Genomic DNA, 25,424 nt, shown 5'->3' on the forward strand with positions numbered 1-25,424 from the left:
CTGTTTGGGAAGCACCCAGGCAGTGGGACTGGGACCTGTCCTTAGTGCATGAGCTGGCTGTTTGGAACCTGGGGCCTATGCAGGGACACTTTGCTCAGCCTGGGTGAAGGGAGGAGGGGACTGGACCTGCCTCAACTGAATCTACCAGGCTGAGCTGAATCCCTCAGTGATTCAAGGAGGGGAGTCCTTGCCCTGGAGGAGATGGGATTGAAGGGTGGGCTGGGGGGAGGCCGGGCAGTGGGGTGGGAGGAGGGATGACAGGGGAATCCGTGGCTGATATATAAAATTAAATCAAATTATAAAATTTTAAAAAAGTGAGGTTATTGGTGCTTAGTGACAGTTCTAACATGCTAGCATGTCTGTTGGTCTACTTGCTTTGGTTTGTTTAGGTAGCCAAGTTGAGACTTCAGTGGTATAGCTTCCCTGATGTATCTAGGAGACATAATCTCACATAAGCTATCTGTTTCTCTGGCTCTTAGGGTATTTCTGCCTCCTCTACAACCATATCCTCGGAGCCTTGAGTGTAATTGTATTGTCGATGGATCAACTGAGGCTTGGCACCACATAATTATGTGTTTTTCTGAACTTTGATCAGTGGTGTGTTTTTGTAATGATTTGAACTTCTTTTGCAAAGAAGTTTTTTTTTTCTGAGAGGTTTTGTGTGTGTGTGTGTGTGTGTGTGTGTGTGTGTGTGTGTGTGTGTATAATTATATGTCTGCGCTTATATATACAAATTCCATAACAAAAATTTAATTGTAATTATACAATGTATATTCTCTCAGAATAAATATTGTTTAGAATGTTGGAAAAATAAAAGTGTGATTGCTAGCCTGTAAGGTTATATTTTCTACAATTAAGCAGATGTAAACCATTTTCCAACATTTGTAATGACATTCACAGACATTGTCAGTGCATGAGATCTCTCATTCATTCACAAGCATGCCCCAATTTTGTATTTTCAGCCTTTTTTCTTTCACTTTTTATTGATTTTATTTTGATTTTTCACTATGATTAATTAGTTTACAAAATATGAAGTTTCCTTAAGACTATTTCATACTTACTCTTTTGATTGGCCCAGCCCCTCCTCTTTCCCCTTTTCTATATCCTCCTCCCATCTCACACTGTCCAATTTCCATTATTCCTTCTTTTCCTTTCAAAACACATGTATTGTTTTACTCTCCCTACCATTTCCCCAGACCTTCTAATTCACCTTCCTAGTTTCCTGGACTCCACACATGATCACTTTCACATAAATACACACTTCTAAAAGAAGGTATAAAAATCGCATTTGGAACAGTTCTATTAGACTTTTTGAACTTTCAATGCACCACTTCATAGAATAGTTTCTACTCTCTTCTGCAGCCATTCCCTAGGGTATTCTACAGCGTCAGAGTATTGGGAAGGGGAGACTGTAAGTATCTGGTAGTTCCTAAGGTCCCATCTCGTCTCCCCACTCTGTTTAAACTTATTTAGTTCCTAGGGTTAACTGCCAATATTGCTCCTGTTCTTGATTGTCCACCTAGCTGTCCTGCATGTCCGATGAATGTGCAGAGCAACAAAGTCCTCCCGGGGATTCACAGTACAGCCTGTTGCTGATTCACAGCTACTGCTCTCTGCATCTGCAAGGGTATATTACACAATTTAAGACTGCTTTGGAAACATGGTGTCCTGAGAGTTTCCTCTCATTGCACTGCACTGATGAGTTATTTGACCCACGGCCTTCATTCTTAACATTTCCACTGTAGACTTGAGTGTTTCGTGATCATCCTAGACACAATTTCAATAGGGACACTGAACACTTTCCAAGTAACTATCATTCATTAGATATTGTTCTTCTTCATATGTCTCCTGGCATATTTTGTGTATTTTTATTGTGTTTTTTTTCTTCTGTGAGAGTTCATCATACTTGTTATCTCCACATCTTTTGTAGTCCTGACTGTGCACACATGCATGGGTGTCTATTTGTTGTGGAGTTTCATAAGAGCTAGCTCATAATTTGATGCAGGTTGCCACATGAACATTCAGAAACATTTTGTGTTTTTAATAAATTTTTCTTATCTAAGTCAACTTCAGGATAGTAAACATGATCAAAATCCAAATTCAGAGTCTTTATTAAGAAAAATTCCTGACTGTCTAAAGAGAAACACTTCTCATAGATCATCCTTTGTCATATGTGTAGTTAGTAAAATTATTTTCCCATTCTGTAGCCTGTCACTATATACAAATGACAGTGTCTTTTTCCATGCAGAAGCTTCCCAGTTTCATGGAATCCCATTTATTAATTGTTGATCTTTAGTGCCTTTGTTAACACTGCTTTTTTTTTTCCCAGAAGGTTTTTTCCTGTGCCAATTAGTTCAAGGCTACACCCACTTTCTTTTCTATCAGGTTCAATGGATCTGGATTATATTGAGGTCTTTGATCTATTTAGAGTTGCCTTTTTGCAAGGTAATGAGAATGCATCTATTTGGATTCTTCTACATGCAGATATACAGATTGACCAGTACATTTGTTGAAGGTGCTAGCTTTTGCAATGTGTATTTCTGACTTCTTTATCAAACATCTTGTAACTATGGGAGTGTGGATTTACATCTAGGACTTGAATTTGATTCTATTTAAGGCAGATAAGGCTGAAAGCACTGGGCCATGCCTTAAGCAAAAAAAGAACTGTGACATGTGCAGTAGCATCCTGACCCAGAGGAGCCTGAAACTGGACCCCCAAGATGACAACTGCCAACATAAGACCCAGGGCCAAACCAAGAAATGCCACGGCAGCTGGAAGCAAAGCCCACCAAACAACACACACATAAATACTTCAGCTCTTTGTTTAATAGAGGAGATTGCTTGCATATCTCCCAGAGCCTGTCATTGGTTCTGCGTCTGCACACCCCTTGCCCCTGGGATCAGGACAGTGGGACCCCAGCTGCAGAGCCAGCAACACCTATTGATCAGTGTGTCTCTCCTAGTACCTATACCATCCCATTTTTATTACTATAGCTCTGTGGTACAACTTAAAATCAGGAATGGTGATACTTCTAGTAGTTCTTTTATTTGTTAGGACTGTTTTTGCTATGCTCAGTTTTTTTTTTCCATATGAAACTATGAATTGTCCATTCAAGATCTGTGAAGGCATGCTTTGGAATTTTGAGACAGATTGCATTGAATCTGTAGACTGCTTTAGGTAGGATACTACATTATTCCCACAGATCCATGAACATGAGTGATCTTTCAGTCTTCTGATATCTTCTTCAATCAGTTGAAGGTTTTAATCATACAAGTTTTTCACTTGCTTGTTTAGATATAACCCAGATATTTTATATTATTTCAGGCTATTGTCATGGGTAATGTTCCACTGATTTCTCTCTCACTCCATTTGTTATTTATATATAAAATGGCTATTAATTTTCTTGGTTAATTTTGTATCAGAGACTTTGCTGAAAGTGTTTATTACATGTAGATGTTTTCTAGTGGAATTTTTAGGATCCCTTATGTATACTACAATACTATATGCAAATAAACATACTGTGCCTTCTTCCATTCCAATTTGTATCCCCTAGATCCAGCTAAGACTTCAAGTGCTATATTGAATAGGTATGGAGGAAGTGGACAACCTTGTATTGTTCTTGATTTTAGTGGAACTGCTTTGAGTTTCTCTCCATTTAAGTTAATGTTGGCTATGGGTTTGATTTAAATTGTCTTTATTATGTTGATATATGTCCCTAATATCCATAAATTTTTTAGGACCTATGTCCTATGTCATGCAGGGAGATTTGATGCTTGTCAAAAGCCTTTTCTACATCTAAGAAATGATCGTGTTGTCTTTTTATTTCAGTTTGTTTCAATGGCAGATTACATTTATTGATTTATATATGCTGAACTGTCGCTGTACCCCCAGAATGCAGCCTGCTAGAACATGATGAATGATTGTTTGATGTGTTCTTAGATTCTGTTTACAAGTATTAGATTGAGAATTTTTGCATCTATGCTCACAAGGGAAATTGGACTGTAATTCTCTGTCTTTGTTGGGTCTCTCCATGGTCCTTGTATCAGGATAACGGTGGACTTATGAAATGAATTGGCAATGTCCCTTCTGTTTCTGTTTTGTGGTGTAATTTGAGGAGTACTGGGATTAACTCTTCTTTGAAAACCCAGTAGAATACTATGCTGTAAAACCATCTTGTTCTGAACTTGGAGGCTGGATTTAAACAATGAGTAGAGGTAGGAAAGTTAGGAGGGGAAGACTCTGTGTTCCACTTGAGGTGGGGTGCTGAGGAGGAAGGTAGATTTCATGCAGACAGACTATAAATATGTAGAGTGCACTGGTTTTAATGCATTACTGGCAGCCCCAAAGTACTCACAATGTGACTCTGTCACATTGTGGAAAAACATCAAGAAGCTCTTTCCCTTGGGATTTAACCAAGAACAAGCCCAGTTATAAATTATTTACTTCTCCCTCCTGTTGCCTTCCATCATTCTCTGTTTTATCAGCCTGAATCAGTGCCTAACTGAATGATGACTTGTGGATCTATCTGCCTTGACACTTTCTGTCTCTGTGTGTGCCTCACTTTGGCTCTGTATTTATTGAACAGAATGGAAGCTTCACGTGGAGTAAGTAATGAGGGATACTTTACAGAAATGTTTAAAAGAATTTTTACAAGGGATTAAGACACTGATACAAACTGCTCTCAACCAACTCAGATAAGAAACAGTGCTATAACATCACTGGACATAGATATATCAACCTATATTTGTATCACTTCCCACATTTATTGTGTACATTTATTTCATGAGGTTGAGTTCAAACTAGCTGTTTTAATCATTTATTACTACAACATACATACGCACCAGCATTACTCTTGTGTCAGGGCATAGAAGATTATACATTTTAGGAGTAAAGCTATGCATTAGCTTAGGTTGTAAAAACCGATTACATGGGAAATTCAAAGCAATTAAGGTTGGTTGTTGCGTTATTCTCTTAAATGCAAGTTAATCACACAGGATAAGCATATAGTTTAACAGCAGTATTAAGTCTTAAATGACCTCAATGTACATTAACTCTGCCTGTGAGGTCCAGGAAAACTTCCAGCCTCTTCAAATGTAAGAGACATTTTCATAATGATGCATCCTCAAAGTACAGTGTACTAGTAACTTCACACTTTGCCTTTGTTCCCTGCTCCCAAGATTATAATCACTGCCTGTTTCTGCTACTGGGACTCTTAGCATTTGACACCGCAAGAGAGAAAATAGACTTTATACTTCTACCCTGCACTTCTGTGGTGCTCATTATTCAGTTAAAAGTTTCTCTTGCTTATTTTTTTTCAAAGGTGATGTAAAGTCCCTCAGTAGAACTGTCATGGTTCCTTACTGTGACATCATCCTGTCATCCTCTTGGGTATGAGCGCTGCAAATATTCAGCCTTTATCTTGGGGGTTGCTGTCAACTTTGTAGTTATATGAGGATTGTAGGTCCCATTGGCGATTGAGTCGCCATCCAGCAGCCAGCTTCACAGATGCATCCTATCAGCACAGGTGAGTTGATTTTCTTCAGGCACCCAGTCTTCAAAGGACAGGGCAGTCTCTGGAAGGTGAGTGAGTTCAGACTTCCAAAATGATCTTTCTCTTTCAGGAAAAGGCTCCTATAAAGGTTGAATTTTCATAGTAGGAAGAATCAGCCAGAGATCTGAACTGAACCCAACATGATTTGATGGAGGCTGCAGGTGAGAGACTATCCTGGATTCCCATTTGTTGCTCTTTTCCAAGACAGTGGCCTCGTGTCTGCTCCCAGTAAGGAGGGTTCCTGGTGACTAAAACAGTTTAGTACTTTTTCTCAGATTTATCTGTTCTACTTTTAATTTTGTAATCTTAGGCTAGTGCAGTGGGTTGGTAAAACTCGGCCAGAATTTAGAGAGTCACAAGAGCAATTTGAGAGTTGTTTGATATCCTCTGCATATTTACACCTCAGATTCTGCTTTCCACTGAGCTTTGTATGCATGCAGATATTTTTCTTTATTGGAAATGCCTGTGTACAGTGGCATAGTGAGAATTTAATATCCTTCTTAGAGGGCTTTGTTATCTGGAATGTGAAAAAATGAGCAAGTCATAAATTAATGTCTCAATATCCAAATTTCAAGTCCATGGGCATTTGACTAAGTGAATAATTGCAACCTCATGTCACTCAGGTCCGACGCCTCTGATATGTCCACTTCCCCCCCGAAATGGATGTTCATGTCCTCCTGAATTTACTTTCTGTTTGTTTGATTTTTGAGACAGAGTCTATTTATGTAGTCGTTGATGTCCTGAAACTTGTTCTATAGAGCAGGTTAGCCTCAAACTCATAGAGATCCTCTGGCCTCAGCTTACTAGGGACTGGGATTAAAGACATGTGTCGCTATTCTCAGTCCAGATATTGCTTTTGAATCAAATAGATATGTGAATTATTACTGTGCTATGTGTTAGGTATTCATTGCATCACCAGCTGACAGTACATTAGGATCTGTCAATTTCTGTAACACTTACAATTATATTAGTTAAATTTAATGCCCCACAATTCAGAAGGCCTGCTCCTATTGTTCAACAGTTCCATACAGTCTTGATTGTGCTTTAATTTCAATGCAAAAAAGGTGAAGAATCTCATTAGTGATCCTCCTATTGAATAAACCACTTCATTGCATTCTGTTGTAAATATATTGATAAGTTTTTTTATGTTTAAACTTTTTAAACATTGCATGTTTAAGTGCAATACAGTTATATTCTAAATAATATATTTCAAATTAAAAGGTTAAAAAGTAATGTTGAAAACACTTAAAAGCAAGCCAACTTAAGCACATATATGTACATGCACACAAATGTAAATGCAATTACGTGTGTGTTTGAAAAAGGAGAACTCAAGTGTTATCATTCCTGACAGCTGATGGTCACTATTTTCTTTTAATTTTATTACTCTCTATTTTTTATTCTCAAATTGTATTGTTTTTATTATTCTCTATTATTCATTCTTATTTTTTATCTGGGAGAAATTTATATGCATTTTGATCATTTTCACACTTCCCTCAGTCCTCACAGTTACACCATGTTTCTTTACCCACCCATCTTTTTGCTTTTTAAATTTCTTAACACATAAAGCATAGCTTGTGGTGCCCATGTGGTAGTGGGTGTGTGATCATCTACTATGTCATTGTCAACCTACTAGGGGCCACATTTTTAAAGGAAGCTGACTCCACCTTTCCTAGTAGCTATCAGTTGTCAATAGCATCTTAGTTAGGGGTTACTATTTTCTCTGGAGTCAGACAGTCTCCTTTCTTCAGCCTTTTACTAGTTGCTGGGAGCATGGTAACCTGGAATGTTTCTGAAACCAGGACATTCATCTGAATGTAGTTTGATCATTAGATCATCTCACCAGTGCACTGTGGATATTAAACCAGCAATTAACTGTAAAGTTCGTGGAAAATGCTAAGACCTATTAATGGCATAATAAAATTTAATTTTTACTACAATGTCCCAATCAATTATCTGCAATTCAAACAATAGCAATTCACTGAGACCTAGCAAACTACTTACTAGAAAGACACATTTTAACATTAGTTATGAATGTAAGGTAATATTGTGTATGCAGTACATTGTTTGGCATGGTAAGAAAAATGAAGACATTTAACAGGTGTGCTCTGGACATGTTTTGCACTGACCCAGGACCATGACAGAATGAACTCCAGAGACATGGTTGTAGGGATCATCTTCCTGTCTCAGACTGCACTGGGAATGCTGGGGAACTCAGCCTTGCTTTGTTGTTTTATCATTGCCGTCTTCTCTGGAATCAGGGAGAAGCCCACAGACCTGATTGTCAAACACCTAACCTGGGCCAACGTCATTGTTCTCTGCAGAGGAATCCCACAGACCATTGCTGCTTTTAGTCAGACTTACTATCTAAATTATGTTCCCTGTAAACTTGCCTTATATTTTCACAGAGTTGCCAGAGGAGTATCCCTTAGCTCCACATCCCTGCTGAGTGTCTTTCAGGCCATCACCATCAGCCCTAGTAATTCCAGGTGTGCACAGTTCAAGCTCAGAGCCCCTGGGATTATTGGTCCATTCCTGGGCCTGTGCTGGGCCCTCCAGCTGTTGTTATATATTTTCATTCCTGTATATACAACTGACATAAGGGGTGGAAGAAATATTACTGGGATACAAGATTTTGGATATTGTGTTATTATAAATTCTGAGAGACTAACCAGCACTCTTATTGTAATCCTAATAGCATCCAACGATATCATCTTTTTGGGACTGATGATGTGGTCCAGTGACTACATGGTGTTTATCCTGCTCAAACACAAGCAGAGGGTCCAACACATCCACAGATCCCTGTCTCCTAGGTTATCCCCTGAGACCAGAGCCACCCAAAGCATTCTCACCCTAGTAAGCAGCTTTGTGCTCTTCTATGTAACATCTATTGTCTTTACAGTTTATCTGTCTGCCCTTGAAGGAACCACTAGGTGGCTGTCTAACATTGGTGTAGCCATGTCTGCATGCTTTCCCACATTCTGCCCCTTTCTGCTCATCAGACACTATGCTTCCTTCTTCAGGCTCTGTTGCACTAGTTTTTACCAGACAACACGCCGTGCTTGTGTAGTCAGAGAACTCTAAAAACTGTGCTGTCTGCATCCCTCTATCCATGTCTTCTACTCAGTTTCTATTCTGTGAACACACTGTCAATACCAGCCTTTGCAGAAGACACTGATTGTCTACAAAGTTTCTTCCCAATGCAGGTTGTCACATAGTCTGGGACACAGGTAAACCAAGCTGTATGATGGGAGTGTTGAGACAATCACCACTCACTGTTTTAATGGAGAATATCACATTAACAGAGAGAATTAAACTGTGGGGTTTATGTGGAGTATAGTCCTTCGGGTGAGCTTCTCTGAGGATGAGACTTTTTAAATCAACATTGTAACAGTACAAAAGTTAACCATTGCAGATTGCACCTGGACCATCAAATCAAGTGTTGGTGGCTGTCAGAATGTAAGAACAAGTGATGAGGCTGAAAAAGGTCATAATGGCTCAGGGATGGTAATGAAACATGCTAGTGTTGGCTGCTGAAGGGAATGTATACTTAATAGACAATGTGTTTCTTAAATCTAAAGTATAACTCACAGTGCTGGAAAAAATGTTTAGAAATACATTTTTAAAAGTCAGGATTAGATAAACTTTCCAATAAAAATGTTTAGTGTTGAACTGTAGTAATTGCATACACAATAATAATAACTGGAGACATTTACATATGTAAGCATTAGGTTGATAGTTTAAGACAAATGACAGATGGGAGACTACAAGTGGATTAGCAGGTAGCACAGAATTTGTTGTCCCTGTTTTGGGGAGGAAGAAGTGGGAAGATTGTGTATGTGAGTTCAGCCTAGGTGGCATAGTGGAACTCTGTCACAAAAACCAAAAATACAAGAAAAGACAAATTTGTAAAGTTGGAACGTTCTGCAGTATGATCAGAGGTAAATCTAGGCTATATAATTTAAAGAGACCATTTAAGCAAACTATGGTGCTATAAAGTCAATCTGGGGAACATAGGTAAATGGGAGGGTCCAGCTGGAACAGGGACAGGGTGGGAGGGCAGGGAGGGAGATACCATGATATATGAGGACATCATGGGAATAGGAAGAGGCAGGGTGCCGGGGAGGCTCTCAAGAATCCACAAGGATGACCCCATCATGATCTGCTGGCAGTGGTCAAGAGGGTGCCTGGACCGGTCTACTCTGGTGACCAGCCTAGCAAATAACCTAGCAGTAATCATAGAGCCTTTGTCCAGTGACTGATGGAGGCAGATACAGAGATCCACGGCCAGGCACCAGGCTGAGCTCCAGAAATCCAATCGGTGAGAGAGAGGAGGGATTCTGCATGTGGGGGACATGGATATCATGATGGGAGGATGTGCAGAGATCATGGGCCACACTAGTGGAAGTCTATGAACTGTGGACTGGTGGCTGTGGAGCCCCATGGGACTGGACCGGGCCCTCTGGATACGGAAGACGGTTGTTTGGCTCGAACTGTTTGGGGAGCATCCAGGCAGGGAGATCGGGATCCATCCCTGGTGCATGAGCAGGCTTTTGGGAGCCCAGTGCCTGTGTTGTGGCCTCTTGTATAGCGTTGGTGCAGTGGGGAAGGGCTTGGACCTGCTTAGGCTCAGTGTGCCAGGCTCTGCTGACTTCCCATGGGAGACCTTGATTTGGGGGATGTGGGGATGTGTGGTGGCTTGGGAGGGAGGGTTGGGGGTGGGTGGAGGGAGGAGGTGGGATCTGTGGGTGGTATGTAGAGTGAGTAGAAAATTTCTTAATAAAGAAAAATGAAAAAAATAAAGTCTCTCTGGAAGAGTAACTTCACCTGTTCTACTTTAAAATTGTTGTTAGCATGGATCATTAACTTCAAAAGCTAACTGATATAAAACACTAATCTGCTCTGAAGAGAAGGGAATTCTGCCTGTACTTCCCATGATGGCCAAGGACACAGCATTGGTGCTTCCATGTTCTCCAGGCTATGAGCACATTCCACAGAAATTGTACTTCCACCCTCATTCATGTGGTTCATTTCCTCAATTGAGCTCTCCCTTCACTGACGATGATTTAGAGCAGTACATAACATTTACTGGACAAATTTTTTTTTTTTTCAGTTTTTTTTTTAAATTTATTTTAATTTATTTTGCAATACAATTCAGTTCTACATATCAGCCACGGATTCCCTTGTTCTCCCCCCCTCCCGTCCCCCTCACCTTCCCCCCAACGCCCCCCCCCCCCATTCCCATCTCCTCCAGGGCAAAGCCTTCCCCACAGACTGAGGTCAACCTGGTAGACTCAGTCCAGGTAGGTCTAGTCCCCTCCTCCCAGGCCGAGCCAAACAATCCTGCATAGGCCCCAGGTTTCAAACAGCCAACTCATGCAATGAGCACAAGATCTGGTCCCACTGCCTGGATGCCTCCCAAACAGATCAAGCCAATCAACTGTCTCACCCATTCGGAGGGCCTGATCCAGTGTGGACCCCTCAGCCATTGGTTCATAGTTCATGTGTTTCCATTCATTTGGCTATTTGTCCCTGTGCTTTATCCAACCTTGGTCTCAACAATTCTCACTCATATAAACCCTCCTCATTCTCGTTGATTGGACTCCCAGAGATCCACCCAGGGCCTAGTCATGGATCTCTGCATCCAGATCCCTCAGTAGTTGGATGAGGTTTCTAGCACAACAATTAGGGTGTTTGGCCATCCCATCACCAGAGTAGGTCAGTTCGGACTGTCTCTCGACCATTGCCAGCACTCTGTTGTGTGGGTATCTTTGTGGATTTCTGTGGGCCTCTCTAGCACTTTGCTTCTTCCTGTTCTCATGTGGTCTTCATTTACCATGGTCTCCTATTCCTTGTTCTCCCTCTCTGTTGTTGATCCAGCTGGGATCTCCCGCTCCCCCAAGCTCTCTTTCCCTCGACCCTCGCCTTTCATTACCCCCACTCATGTCCAGGCTGTTCATGTAGATCTCATTCCATTTCTCTGTCATTGGGCGATCCCTGTGTCTTTCTTGGGGTCCTGTTTTCCGGGTAGCCTCCCTGGTGATGTGAGTAGCAGACAATTCATCCTTGTTTCATGTCTAGTATCCTGCTATGAGTGAGTACATACCATGTTTGTCTTTCTGAGTCTGGGTTACCTCACTCAGGATGATTTTTTCTAGATCCATCCATTTGTCTGCAAACCTCATGATGCCATTGTTTTTTTCTGCTGAGTAGTATTCCATTGTGTATATGTACCACATTTTGTTTATCCATTCTTCAGTTGAAGGGCATCTGGGTTGTTTCCATGTTCTGGCTATTACAAACAATGCTGATATGAACATAGCTGAACAAGTGCTCTTATGGTGTGGTTGAGCATTTCTTGGGTATATGCCCAAGAGTGGTATAGCTGGATCTTGGGGGAGATTGATTCCCAATTTTCTAAGAAAGCGCCATATTGATTTCCAAAGTGGTTGTACAAGCTTGCATTCCCACCAGCAGTGGAGGAGAGTTCCCCTAGCTCCACATCCTCTCCAGCATAAGGTGTCTTCAGTGTTTTTGATCTTAGCCATTCTGACAGGCGTAAGGTGGTATCTCAGAGTTGTTTTGATTTGCATTTCCCTGATGATTAGGGATGATGAGCAATTCCTTAAATGTCTTTCGGCCATTTGAGTTTCCTCTGTTGAGAATTCTCTGTTTAGTTCTATAGCCCATTTCTTAATTGGACTGTTGGGCATTTTGATGTCTAATTTCTTGAGTTCCTTATATATTCTGGATATCAGTCCTCTGTCAGATGTGGGTTGGCACAACCCATTTTTAATTTAAATTTATATTTGACTTCATAGATGTCCGGGTCTTGTATGGGAAATGATCCACAACTGCCATAGCTTCAGTTTTGCAAAGTGAGATCATTAAGTGTACAGTCAGCAGCAGTGAAAGAAGAAAACAGCAAATACCTTGATGACAGTAATTTTTCAGATCAGACAGATACTCAGAGCATCCAGTACATACTGATCTGGACAGCCCATGAAATGTAAGAATATACATATATATATGAATGGTGGGGGAAGAAAACATGGAGGAGTAGAGAGGAGGAAAATTGCCCTCAAGATGTAATGTATGAAAGAAGAATTTTTAAAATATTGTTTTTGATAAATAACCCAGAACTACACACTTGAAATAAAGAAAAACATTTTCATTGAATGGTTCTGGCTTAACTGGATGTCCGCATCCAGAAGCATACACATTGATCCATGTTCATTACCTTGCTCAAAAGTCAAGCCAAGTGGATCAAACAGCTCAACATCAAACCAGACACTGCACCTGCTATATATGGAATAGCCTTAAATGCATCAGCAGTGGAGACCATTTCCTGAAACAGAACACAGATTTCACAAGCACTAAGACTGACAATTAACCAATGGGATCTCATTAACTCAAAAACTAACTATAAGGCAAAGGACATGGTCAATAGGACAAAACAGCAGCCTCCAGAATGGAAAACAATTTTCATCAACTCCACATCAGATAGAGGGCTAATATCCAAAATATATAAAGAACTCAAGCAACTAGACATCAACAAACCAAAGAATCCAATTAAAATGGTATATAAATATATATATATATATTTGTGTGTGTGTGTGTGTGTGTGTGTGTGTGTGTGTGTGTGTGTGTGTGTGTGTGTATAAATACAGAGTTTGCAAGAGAGGAATCTCAGAGGCCAAGGAACACTAAAAACATGTTCAACATCATTAGTCATCAGTGAAATGCAAAACAAAACTACTTTGAGATTCCATCTTACTTCTGTCAGAATGGCTAAGATCAATAACAACTATCACAGCTCATGCTGGCAAGGATGTGGAGCCAGGGGAACAATCCTCCATTGCTCCATCTCTAACTCCTCACAGATCCACTCCTACTTCCTTATCCCAACTGTGTGTCCTGTTAAAAAAACAAAAACCATCAGATCCAATTTGTGCAGCACATATACACCTGGGTGTTTGCCATCCAATAGAGTATGGTCAACTTCTCAGGGGCCACAACCTTGAGGAAAACTGGCTGTCCTTCAGAAGCTGTCAAATAACAATTCATAGGTCCTTAGTCAGGCATGGAAGTGAGAAATTGCATGTTAAGAGCACAACTTGGGTGACTGAGATGATAATTAGTCAAGATACGGTTGCTATACACAGATGATTTTAGTGAAACACACCATGCTCAGAACTGCTGATTCTTATGAATAAATTTGAAATTAGGCAATCTTAATTAAATTTGATTGTTTTTATTGATTAATCCCAAGTATCCAGTTATATAATGAATTTGCTTCTCAATATGAAATATTAACAATAATAGCTTTTTATGGGTATTTTATCTATAAATACACTATAAAAATTATTATAGTAATACAAATATAATATGTACACACACACACACACACCCCACATACATATGTTTAGTGGAAATATGTGCCTCAACTTTAAAGTAACCCCATAACAGTACATAACTGAAGTTAGAGCATATTGGTACATTGAGGAAAGAGTTTCATTTAAGCCCAAATATTCAAGAATATTCTGTAAAGCACAGAAGACACATTCTCCATATTATAAATACAATTAAATTTAACATAAAGTTACTTTAATGACTTGAGTAAAATATTATTATTCAGTAAATCTTATGTACTATTTTTTAATTTTGTACCTGAATTTGGATTCTGCTGAACTATTGATAATTATGTATATGTTATATTTTATAAAGTGACTCAAATATGAAAGTGCTATGTAAAATATGTCTATAAATGTAATGTATGATAATCTGAACATCAAAACTATAAAAGAAATGCAAAAATGTTTGCTGCTTTCTGTCTACATTGGTCTATATTCCTCTATGCTATTAAGTTTGTAGTTCTGAATATTTTTATCAAAACTATGAACTCACAAATCCTCATTTGCAGCTTGTTGTGTTTTGGGCCATCCCTTCATATTTATTTATGTTTTTATCTCTTTATCATCATAAAAATCATACCATACTATGTTTCTTGTTTTTCTGAAACCTTTTTCATTTAAGGTTTATCTTCAGGGTAAATTTGTTTATTGGGAGAGATGAACATTTTCATTTAATTTTGTATCTATAGTGACTTATATTGTCAAAGAGAACCTAAAGTTATTACTTAAATAGATTCCACTCTCAGATCTTATTTAATATCCACTTTACACACATGTATTTAATTTAAAAATCATTCAAAACAAGAAAAGAAGAGGTTGGAGAGATGCCTAAGTGTCTAGTTCTTGCGAAGAACATGGATTTGGTTGTCAGAACCTACATAGTAGCTCATAACTGTCCAAGGGGATCTGATGACTTCTGCGCTTTGCAGGAACTAACAGTAAATAGCAAACAGATATGCATGCAGGCAAATACCCATAGACATAAAATAAATATTAAAAAAATAAGAATAGAAAATATATGTTACAGAAACAGGAGAAATATATCTAAGATTGAGCAGTATAAATTACAGGGTTGAAGAAAGTAACTTAAAAAAAATTTTCTTCTGTCTCAACTTAAAAACTGTATCTCCCTGATATGGAAGTGATCAGTGACTTCAGCTTAGAAGTGGGGATTATCTTCTTTATCTATACTGCTGCAGGCATCATGGGAACTTCCTACTTCCCTGTCTTTATAGCTTCACTTTTCTCACTAGCCAAAAGGTGAGACTCACAGACCTGGTCCTCAATCAACTGGCCTTTGCCAAAAACTTAGTTCTGTTCATCAGAGGGATCCCTCAGACAATGTCAGCTTTTGGATGCGAGGATTTCCTGGGTGATGCTGAATGTCAAGTTGTTTTATATCTTCATGATTAGCCAGAGGGTTTCTATTAACACCTTGTGCCTCCCGAGTGGCTTCAAGGCCATGTAGCTTTGTCACAGGTTCTGTTGGTGTAAGCAGTTCAGAAAGAGATGCCCAAGGTGTGGGGGTATCTTTGGCTTCTGTTATCGGATCCTGCAATTCTTGGTAAATATCTATATTTCTGTTGGATTAACTGAACTAAGGGGCAGATAAAATATAACTACTAACATGGATTAAAGAAGCTGGTCCTTACACATACTGAAAAAATGCATATTTTTTTAAAATTTCGTCTTGTTCTTTGCCATTGCTGTTATACGTTTGGTCTTCATGGTTTGGGACAGTGATTCTTTGGTCTTTGTCCTAAACAGACACAAGCAGCAAGTTCAACACCCTCACAGCCACAGCCTCTCCCTGAGGACTGCCCCTGAGGAGAGAGCTACATTCACCATCCTGAGCCAAGACATGAACATTTAAGGACAATCATACAAGATTTCATGTTTGTTATTTTTACTTATTTTCAATAAAAGATTTATTTTTGTTTTTATTTATGTGCATATGTGTTGGGACATTGTGTGGCAGTGCCAACAAAGCCAAGAAGTTATTGTCACATGCCCAGAGTTGGAGTTTCAGGTGCTTGTGAGCCTCCTGTTACATAGGTGTTAGGGACTGAACTTGGGCCCTCTAGAGGAGCATCACATGCTCTTAACCACTGAAATATATCTCCTGTACTTCTTTTTTCTGAGGTAGTCATATGTAGTCAAGGGTGGCCTTGAGTTCACTGTGTATCCAAGGCTAGCATTGAACTCATGATCATTCTAGCTTCACCTGCTGAAGGCAAGGACAGCAGGCAAGGATCAGCATACTCAGTAATGCATGATTAATTTAATATAATTTTATACATTACATAATGTTCAGGACTGAGAAAGTCTTGAATAAATGTAGTGAATCAAACCATTAAAATCAGAGAAAATACTATGCCATTATTTACTTGTTTTTCATGTAATACCAAAAAAATATATGAATTTTAAATAAATTTGAATTCAGTGGATTCATATAAAGAAAAGTTATCTTGGAAGAAGTCTGCATGAGAATAAACACACAGATTAGTAGGATCTCAAACACTCTATAGTGTTTGTTATTGAGAATGAGACACAGTGGTTGGTAAGGAGGGTGAGAGGCTGGGTCTATAATATATTAGGGCATCAAGTCAATAAATATACCTCTTTCCTTAGAACATTGCAGACCATAGATTCACCAAGTTCATATTATCATCATTTCTATATAGAAACCAATAAGTTGCTGCAGATTTAAAATGAATTATGGGGTCTGTAAATGGCTTGGCTGTTCAAATCTCCAGAAACCCATAAAAAGGCTGGGTGTGCATGATGGTTGCCTTTAATTTTACCATCACCTTGGGAGGTAGAAAGGCAATCACAAGGTCCATGTTGTTCCTTGAGTCTTTCACATTTAAATATCTGTGGTGACTTGAATGATAAATGCTTCTGTAGTTCATGAGCTTTAATGTTTGAGTATAAGATTTTTATAAGGAAAATAAATATATTCAGAAAACATTTAATCCAAGAGACCTCAATGGGAGCAGACCTATTTTTACTGCCTTGAAAAGAGCTGCAAGAAGGGATAGCCAGGCCTCAGAGTGCTTTTCATCTACAGCCTTCTTTCTACCCATGTTGTCTTTCCATTGTGTGGATTCAATCTGTTCAGGAGGAATCCCATGAAAGAAAGATGTCAATTCAGGGAACAGCAATTATATGTTCTCCCTGAGAATGTCCTGTGGTGGTATTTTCCTTGTACTGAAATGTGATTTTAATTGTATGTTAATAAATAAAGTTGCCTGGGGGTCAGAGCTATTAGAGCCATAGCAAGTGTGTGGTGGCGGTGGCTCACGCCTTTAAGGACCTGGAGGGCGGTACATACAGGCAGTGACGAGGCAGTCACATGTTTGGGTTTACAACCAATGAGAAGGCAGAACAGTTAGACTATATAAAGACATACACACAGGAAGTAGGTCCCTTTCAGAGAGCTCTCTTGACTGAAGAGGATCCCTGAATCAGGAAGGGTGAGGCTCTTAGCTCTGACCTCTTGGCTTTCTTCTCTGAATCGGCTCTGTGTTTCTTATTTAATAAGACAGTTGGTTACATCTACAATGTCCGGTCCTCTGCAGACTGGAGATTTGAAAGAAAGTACTCATCTGTGTAGGTATAATATATCTGTGATGCTTGCTTCTGGATGGAGACTAAGTGAGCAAAGGTACAGAGAGACTACCTACAGGCAGCAGGTTGGCAACAACACCTAAGATGTATGTTGTATACACTCCAAGATTTTCCACCCAAAGACTTATGGGGTTGTATTAGAGAAGACAACAGTGACAGCATTTGCTGAGGGAGTTGACATCACCACTCGAAAACATATTTCACATCAAGGAGTAGGAAAGACTTAACTGAATAGTTGGCATCCTATGGGTACAGGCTGGTAGTATGAGATCATTCTCTTCCAGGGTGTCAAGAGAGGGTGTCCAGGAAGGAGGAATAGACAGGAGTTGGATTCTGGGAACCAAAGACTGATAACAAAGAGTGTAACCGAGTGGACTCTTATATCCTGTCATTTGTTTCCCTCAATTTTAACTGACAACTCCTTGTATCTAATTTACAATATTCATCTGTCAATGGTGGAGATTTGGTGAGTGAAATGCTTGTTGTGTAAGCAATATAAATGTAGCTGAGATCCCCAACAACCATGTAAAAGCCACATATCAAAGGCAAACACTTGATGTAGCAACATGTAACTGCAGACTCTGAGTACAAAATCATGGCTTCTTCTGCCATTTTCAAATCTTTCGTTTAGTTGGTCACACATTCCTAAAACATGAGTTTTTATATTTGTTTGAAAATGATTCCCAACTTCATAGTTTTTCTAATACTATGAAATGATTATAAACAACCATCAGCAATGAAAGTTTTGCTTGTTTGTTCCTTTTTCTTTCATGTGGGTTTTTAGAATGGTGAAAATTGGACCTAAGCAGTAAGAATCCTAATGCTATGGAACAGCCTGGGCCACTGACCTGTGCTGTCACAGGGATGAGATCAGCATCCAATTATTTAATACCATGTAGAGATAAGTTCTGGCTTCCACCAGGCTTTATACCCACCTCTGTGTGAGTGGAGATCTCTTTGCTTTCAGAATCTTCACAGGGAAATATGACCCCACTCTGGTGTTCCAGAGCCTATTACTGGATAAATTTAACCAGAAAAAAACTAGGTAACACTCTGAGAAGGATTCCTGAAGTCTTGCACAGATGACATGAGGATATGGAGGAAAAAGTCTCTGTGATAAAGTGAATGAGAATAGCTCACATATGTGAGCACTTGGTCCACAGCTCCTAGACCTGTTTGGGAAAGATTCAGAGGTGTGGCTTTATTGGAAAGGTGTCACTGAGAACAAGCTTGGCATTGAGATTTCAAAACACTTGGGCCATTCAAATTATGCTCTCTGCCTCCTGCTTGCAAATCAATTTGTGAACTACCAGCTGTTGCTCCAGCCCTCTGCTGTTTGTGGCCTTCACTCCTCCATCATAGACCATAACTTTCTGGAACCCTAAGCCCCAAATAAACTCTTCCTTCTTTAAGTTGCCTTGGGAAATAGAAATGTAACTAAAACATCTCTTTTTCTGGGACATAAATAGCTGGATCATGCATCAGTCTGGCTTAGAATATTTTAGGATATGAAGTATCTGCTGCTCCCCAGTGTGGCCATCAAATCTTCCCGAATACAAACTATATAAGAGGTCTGGAAATGACATTTGTGCAGTATGGATGTAACCTGGTCCACCTTGAGTGCCATCAATTACTTTCCAAATGCAGTGGGCAATGATCTTCAAGATGACTAGAAAGGTTCGTTTTAAACTTTGCGTTGCCCAGCATGTAACAGAAGCTACTGAAATTCTTTCAGCAGCTGCATATTAGTGGTAAAATGAATCCATCCTTCTGTAGAGTTACTTCAAGTGCATCCATTCCAGACAAAAAACATGGTTTGTAATCTAACATCCTATCACACAAATGTAGATTCTGTGAAGCAAGGATTTAAGAAGGTCTACACCTAAAACTTTCTAAACCAAACACAACAGAACCTGTTATTCTTGCAGGGTGAGAACTACTATTTTCTTGTGATTATTGTGACTATACATATAAACGGAGGTAAATATTTTTGGTACCAATCAATACCAGTTTTACAACACCAGACTCTAAAACGAAGGTATTCTTATAGGTTCGTAAGAAATACAATCTGATGACTCACTTTCCAAGGTTCCCTGAGCTAGTTTAGGTCCAGATAAAAATAAAAACTCTAGACCCTGCTATGCTAGATAGCTCACACTAGTCTTGTTTTTTCTACCTGTACTCAAACTCAGCAAGTTAACCCTCTACCCAAGCTAGAAGTTTAGAGTAGAAAACTCCTAACATCTAAACTTGCAAGCAAGATCCACTACATATGAAATGGAGAGATAATTCCACTTTTGTCAAAAATAATTTTCTTTTTATTTTAATTAATACTTTGTGTGTGCTTCTCTCTCTCTCTCTCTCTCTCTCTCTCTCTCTCTCTCTCTCTCTCTCTCTCTCTCTCTCTCTCTCTCTCTCTCTCTGTGTGTGTGTGTGTGTGTGTGTGTATCCAGGAGGTCAGATGGCTAGCAGAGCACCTGGAAATACAGGCAGTTGTGCCTAGAGCAGGTGCTAGGAATTTAAGATTGTTCCTCTCCAAGAGTAGTGTCTGCTCTTAGCCATTAAGCTATGTCCCCAGGTCCTCCAACCAATAGTACTTATTAAATATTCTGGGCATGGTATTTGTTGTAAAAATGATAACTCTGAATGACTCATGGAAAGATAAGAGCTAGAAACTTGTAAGACGACTGTATCATCCTTGTTACTCAGAAGGGAGGAAGGGTCATATGTTGGGGTTTATAATTTATTATCAGCACTCAATCAGCATGCCTACCATTACAGACATAAACTGGGCCTTGCAAATCAACACTTAAACAATCTAGCATTTGTACCTTAAGACTCTAGTGATCTTATTATGAAGTAAAGACCATTGTTCTTCACACTCTGAGTCCATAGCCCTCATAGAAAATTACCCATAATGCGATTTTTCAAAGAGAATAACAGGCCTCACACATGTCCATTGAAACCTGATTAAGATCAGATGTTCTGAAAGAGCAGCATAATCATATGTAATACAAGTATGTTTCATATTTTAAAGCTGACAAAAGAATGATTTTTTTTACACAAATGGTTTTTTATGATAGAGAGATGAAGAGAAGATTCGACAAAGGGAGAAAAAGAGAAAGAAAGAGAGGTCGAGGGGTGCACACCTCGTGGGAGTGGAGGGAGAGAGACAGAGTGACAAAAGAATGATTTTAACACTCAATTTTTTTATTCCTTGTCTTAAAAAAAACCTTCATTATAAAGAACTTGGAGATAAAAAAATAATCACAGGAATATTGGGAGAAACATTTGGATTGGTGGGCATTTCAGGGGCAAAGTGGAAACCTAGTACAATTGTAACTCCCTGCAATCTACCAGGAAGATGCTAGAAGACCCCTAGTAATAGGGGATAATGGAGCATGGACCATCCAACTTCTGTAACCATGTAAGGCTTCCAGTGGAGGGAATGGGACACCAAACAAGCCACACAACCTTGGAGCTGAAGCTTGCTATGTAGCAGAGGATGACCCTGGATATCTTGCCTCTATCTTCTGACTGCTATAGGACTACAAGAATGTGCCACTACACACCTGTTTATGAGGTGTGAGAATGCAAATGCAGGGCTTCCTGTATGCTAGGGTAGCAGTCCCCCAACTGAGCCACATCTCCAGACTCAGCGGTGACATTTTAAACATAGAGAAAAGTGATGGAGGATAAAAGACACAAGTTGTTGTCACAGCAAGAAAATTAGTCAAGGCAAGAACAGCCCTCATGACAGGATTGCTGAGATGAAGGATCAACTATGATTTCATCTTGCATTGATTTTCACTGTGAATGTTCATTGGCCACGAAACAGTGACACAATGGAGATTTTCATACAATATATCACAGTGAGCATATTTTCCTCATGCTCTTCAGCTTCCATTTTCTTGTTCATTCTGTTTATCCCCCTTTCTCCCCTTGACAGATTTTCTCATGTCTTTATTCAGTGTATATCCATCTGTAATTTTATGTAATTATATAAGATCTAAGAACCATAAACAAGAGAATTTGTGTAACTGCTTTTCCTTCTTGTTCTTTTTTTTTCTTGTGTGTATTATTTCTTTCCTTTCTATTTATTTATTTGTTGGATTGATTGTTTACTTTGGGGGGAACAGAGTCTCTATTCATAGTGCTGCCTGTCCTGGGACTCACTACGTAGACCAAAATGATCCACAACTTAGAGATCTACCTGTCTTGTCTCTTTAGTGCTTGGAAAAAGCATGAGACACAATAACAGGCCTAAAACTTTTTTTGTATGACTCTATTCACTTAATATAATTCTCTCATTTTTTTATGACTAGCTTCATACCCTTAATATAATTATCTCTTTGTTTACATTTTCTTAAAAGCAAGACAACTTTCTCGAAGTAATTGATAGAAAAAAATTATTGCATATGTATATGTGTCTGTACATACATATATTTATATTTATATATTCCTATAATGACTACATAAAAACATTGGAAATGTTTCTCCTTAAGGAAAGGAAAAATGACTAGGGCTAGAAAACCAAGCCAACTACACAGAACTAGTGAACTTTGAATTTTAGAGAAGAATCCCCTACTTTCACTTTGCTAAACCAGCAGGATACCTAATCACATTGCAAATATTTATCCTTAAACCAGAGATAAGTACTGGTCTCATCCCCTGCCAAAGAAATGTGGCTTGCAACAGATGGCAACCATTACAGCGAGCTACAGCAGACCAAATTGCTGAGAACAAATGACCTTGAGGTGCTCAGCCTCATCTGATATATCTAAACACAAATGCACTAAAGGCTCAGGTATCACAGTGAAAGAGAGGTTGAACAGATTGCAAGAGCCAGAGGAATAGGAAGTTAACTGTGAGTATTCATGTCCTACAAATGTCAGAGAGGTTAAACCCATGAAGTCTCATCAATGTGGCTTCCTAAACAATACCTGAAAAATAACAAGATATTGAGAGACATACTAACATGGAAGGGCTGAATCTCATGAGGCCTTACCCATAGACAGAGAACTATAGACAACTAAGGAATGCTGAGATTTGGAGAAATAGTCTTACCCAGGGAAAAGCCTCCCAATTGGTCATCAAATACCAAATCATTAGCACTAAAATTGTATATATATATATATATATATATATATATATATATATATATATATGTGTAACACTATGGACTAAGCAGGTTGTATTTACATAAGGAGGACATTTATGTATGTGTGCTTGAGTATGATTGGGGTAAATGATAATATTTAAAGAACAGAATCCATAAATTTGAATGGGGTTTATAGGGAAGTGTTAGACTTAGGAATAAGAAGTGGAAATGATGTAATTATGTTTAAATTTCAAAAGTAAAGAAAATTTCATAGAATTAAAAAATAGTTGTTTCACAAGGTCAACATTTTTCATTTTCTAAGAATATTTTCATGCTATTAATGTTAAAATTAATTTGTACTATATTTTACTAAGTTTTTTAATGATCTCCAATGCTAATTGTGACATCATGTTTTCCCTTGTGCTCCCACATCTTTAGGTATTTTCCTCAGATTTGAGTCACTATGTAACTCTTCCAAGTACTCTAAAATTGTACAGGTCAGGTGTTGAAAATCAGAAGTATATTGAGGATAACCAAGAACAATGTCATTAGCCTGTAATATGTAGGGGTATATTGTCTCTAGATGGATAGATCCTGTCAATAATGATGCAATATACTTGAGTCATAGTACATGGAGAAATAAGGGTGGAAACTACACCTATACTGGATGGTTTTCACACTTCTAGAGGTAATAAAATAATTATGTAAATATGAACCATGAGAGCAATACCAACAAGTCCGGTGTAATAATGTCATTAACATCATTGTGTAATAAACTGATTCATGACTGAATTGAAGGCCCACTTCACAAGATGGCACACTTGCCTGTCACCATCATTATGCACAAGAATGTGAGTCTAGAGAGTATAGAGATCCTGGGGAAGAACACAATACTAATATTCAGCTAAGTTGACAGAGCAATAAAATGCTCTCTAAACTCTTATTTGTGGTGATATATTGTATACCCCAATAAAGCTTACCTGGGGATCAAAGGACAGAGCCAGCCACTAGATTAGATTTAGAGGTCAGCCAGTGGTGGTACATACACCTCATCCTACAACTTGGGAGGCAGAGATGCTTCTGGATCTCTGTGAGTTCAAAACCACACTGGAAACAGAGTCAAGCAGTGCTAGCACACACCTTTAATCCCAGTACTGGGAAGCACACAAGCCCTTAATCCCAGGAAGTGATATCTGGGCAGAAAAGGTCTATAAGGCATGAGGAAATAGGAACTCACTCTCTTGAGGCTGAGGATTTCATAGAGGTAATCTAATGGCTGGTTCCTCTGCTTCTCTGATCTTTCAGCTTTCACCTCAATATCTGGCTCTGGGGTTTTTATTATAAGAACTTTCAGATTCATTTTACATCTAATTTTATTCTGGGGGGTAGGTCTATCCCTTAACTTTCATCAGAGAAGCTTTGTTTTGCACTCTATGGTGATTAACAAAGAAAACCACCATCATTCAAGGTGCTGAGAATAAGAGTCTCTGGAGGGTCCATCTAAAAATGGGACATCTATATGACAGCTCTTCCTCCCAAGGTTTGGAGATCATAATTGAAGTTGAGGCAGAAAGAATATATGAGTAAGAGGTGGTAGATGATTTCAAGGAAATAGATCTTGTCTAGACTAAACCAGGGCACTTACACATGTGAATTTACTCTCTAGAACAGTACACACAAACCTACACAAGATTTAGAAGACAAAGTCCTAGCAGAGTGGATGTGTTAGGAAGTCCAACTCCTAGCTCGAGAACTGATGGCAATTTCTGGCTTCAGAAAGAGGAAGTGCCAGATAACTTAAGTCTTTCAGAGAGAGAGGCTAATGTTGCTTTCATATATGCCCCTGCTCTAGCACATAGGCATCACTAAGTATAGACTCTGCTTTCCTTCCTTTCTCCTTTCCTTCCTTTCTCCTTTCCTTCCTTTCTTTTCTTCTTTGTTTCCTCTTTTCTTAATGAAGCACATGGGATTTGGAGAGATTACTGATGTGAGATAAGAAAGGAATTGGAAAGGAGATAATAGTGGGTAGTTTTGACATAACCACATTAGCATGAATAAAATACTCAAACACTTAAACATTAAATGTTATAAGCTAAATAAAGAAAAATAATTTGATTTCTGTTGGAAGAAGTTAGAAAAGCCTGAATCCAGTGGGACATAGAGACTTCTCTAATGTTCACACAAATTTCACCTCAGAGTTTTTATCACCTTCTGTGGGACCCTGGTCAGGCTTTAGGAATCACAAACACTTAATGCATCTTCAAAACACCCTGTCTCTTTGGAGATATTCACAGGAAACTCTTAATTATCTTTGTCAATTAGAAACTGGAAAAAGTTTCATGAATTATTTTGTCCCCCAAAGTCAACACTGTCATTGCTACTGCAGATGAAATGAAAATTGCAGTTCTGGAGGGAGGTGAGGTCACAGAGTCACAGAGCTCTACCTCAGGCCTGAGCTGACTCTCACACGGCACTAGTTATTAATAAGTCTAGATCTACCCAATGCACTCATCACCCTTCTGAGGCAAGAAGCCAAGTGAGTACTTCATGTTTCAGTCTGAGCAACAGAACCAGCAAAGAAGAGAGGCCTGTGTAATTACTCATGTCTAGAAATGGGAATCTGATGTAGGAATAGATCCTTGGAACTGAGAGAGAGGGCACAAGAATAATAAGATAGCTAAGAAGTGAGTGAGGAAGACAGAAGTGTTCATAAAGTTTTGCCAGTCACTG

At 39.0% G+C, this 25,424-nt stretch overlaps 1 protein-coding gene across 1 annotated transcript; it reads left to right on the plus strand.

The window, feature by feature from the left end:
- The first annotated feature begins 306 nt into the window (after positions 1 to 306).
- On the plus strand, positions 307 to 8,945 carry LOC128095214 (vomeronasal type-1 receptor 4-like). Its single transcript, XM_052714007.1, has one exon. The coding sequence runs from the start codon at positions 7,695 to 7,697 to the stop codon at positions 8,631 to 8,633; it is 939 nt and encodes a 312-aa protein (XP_052569967.1). The 5' UTR covers positions 307 to 7,694; the 3' UTR covers positions 8,634 to 8,945.
- Positions 8,946 to 25,424: the final 16,479 nt, after the last annotated feature.

This window comes from Peromyscus californicus, unplaced genomic scaffold, assembly GCF_007827085.1.
Source record: "Peromyscus californicus insignis strain IS unplaced genomic scaffold, ASM782708v3 Scaffold_4__1_contigs__length_199733344, whole genome shotgun sequence".
NCBI classification, from domain to species: domain Eukaryota; kingdom Metazoa; phylum Chordata; class Mammalia; order Rodentia; family Cricetidae; genus Peromyscus; species Peromyscus californicus.

What these genes read in the sequence shown, in the direction of transcription:
- LOC128095214 (XM_052714007.1), top strand. Translation starts at nt 7,695, where the DNA reads ATGAACTCCAGAGACATGGTTGTAGGGATCATCTTCCTGTCTCAGACT.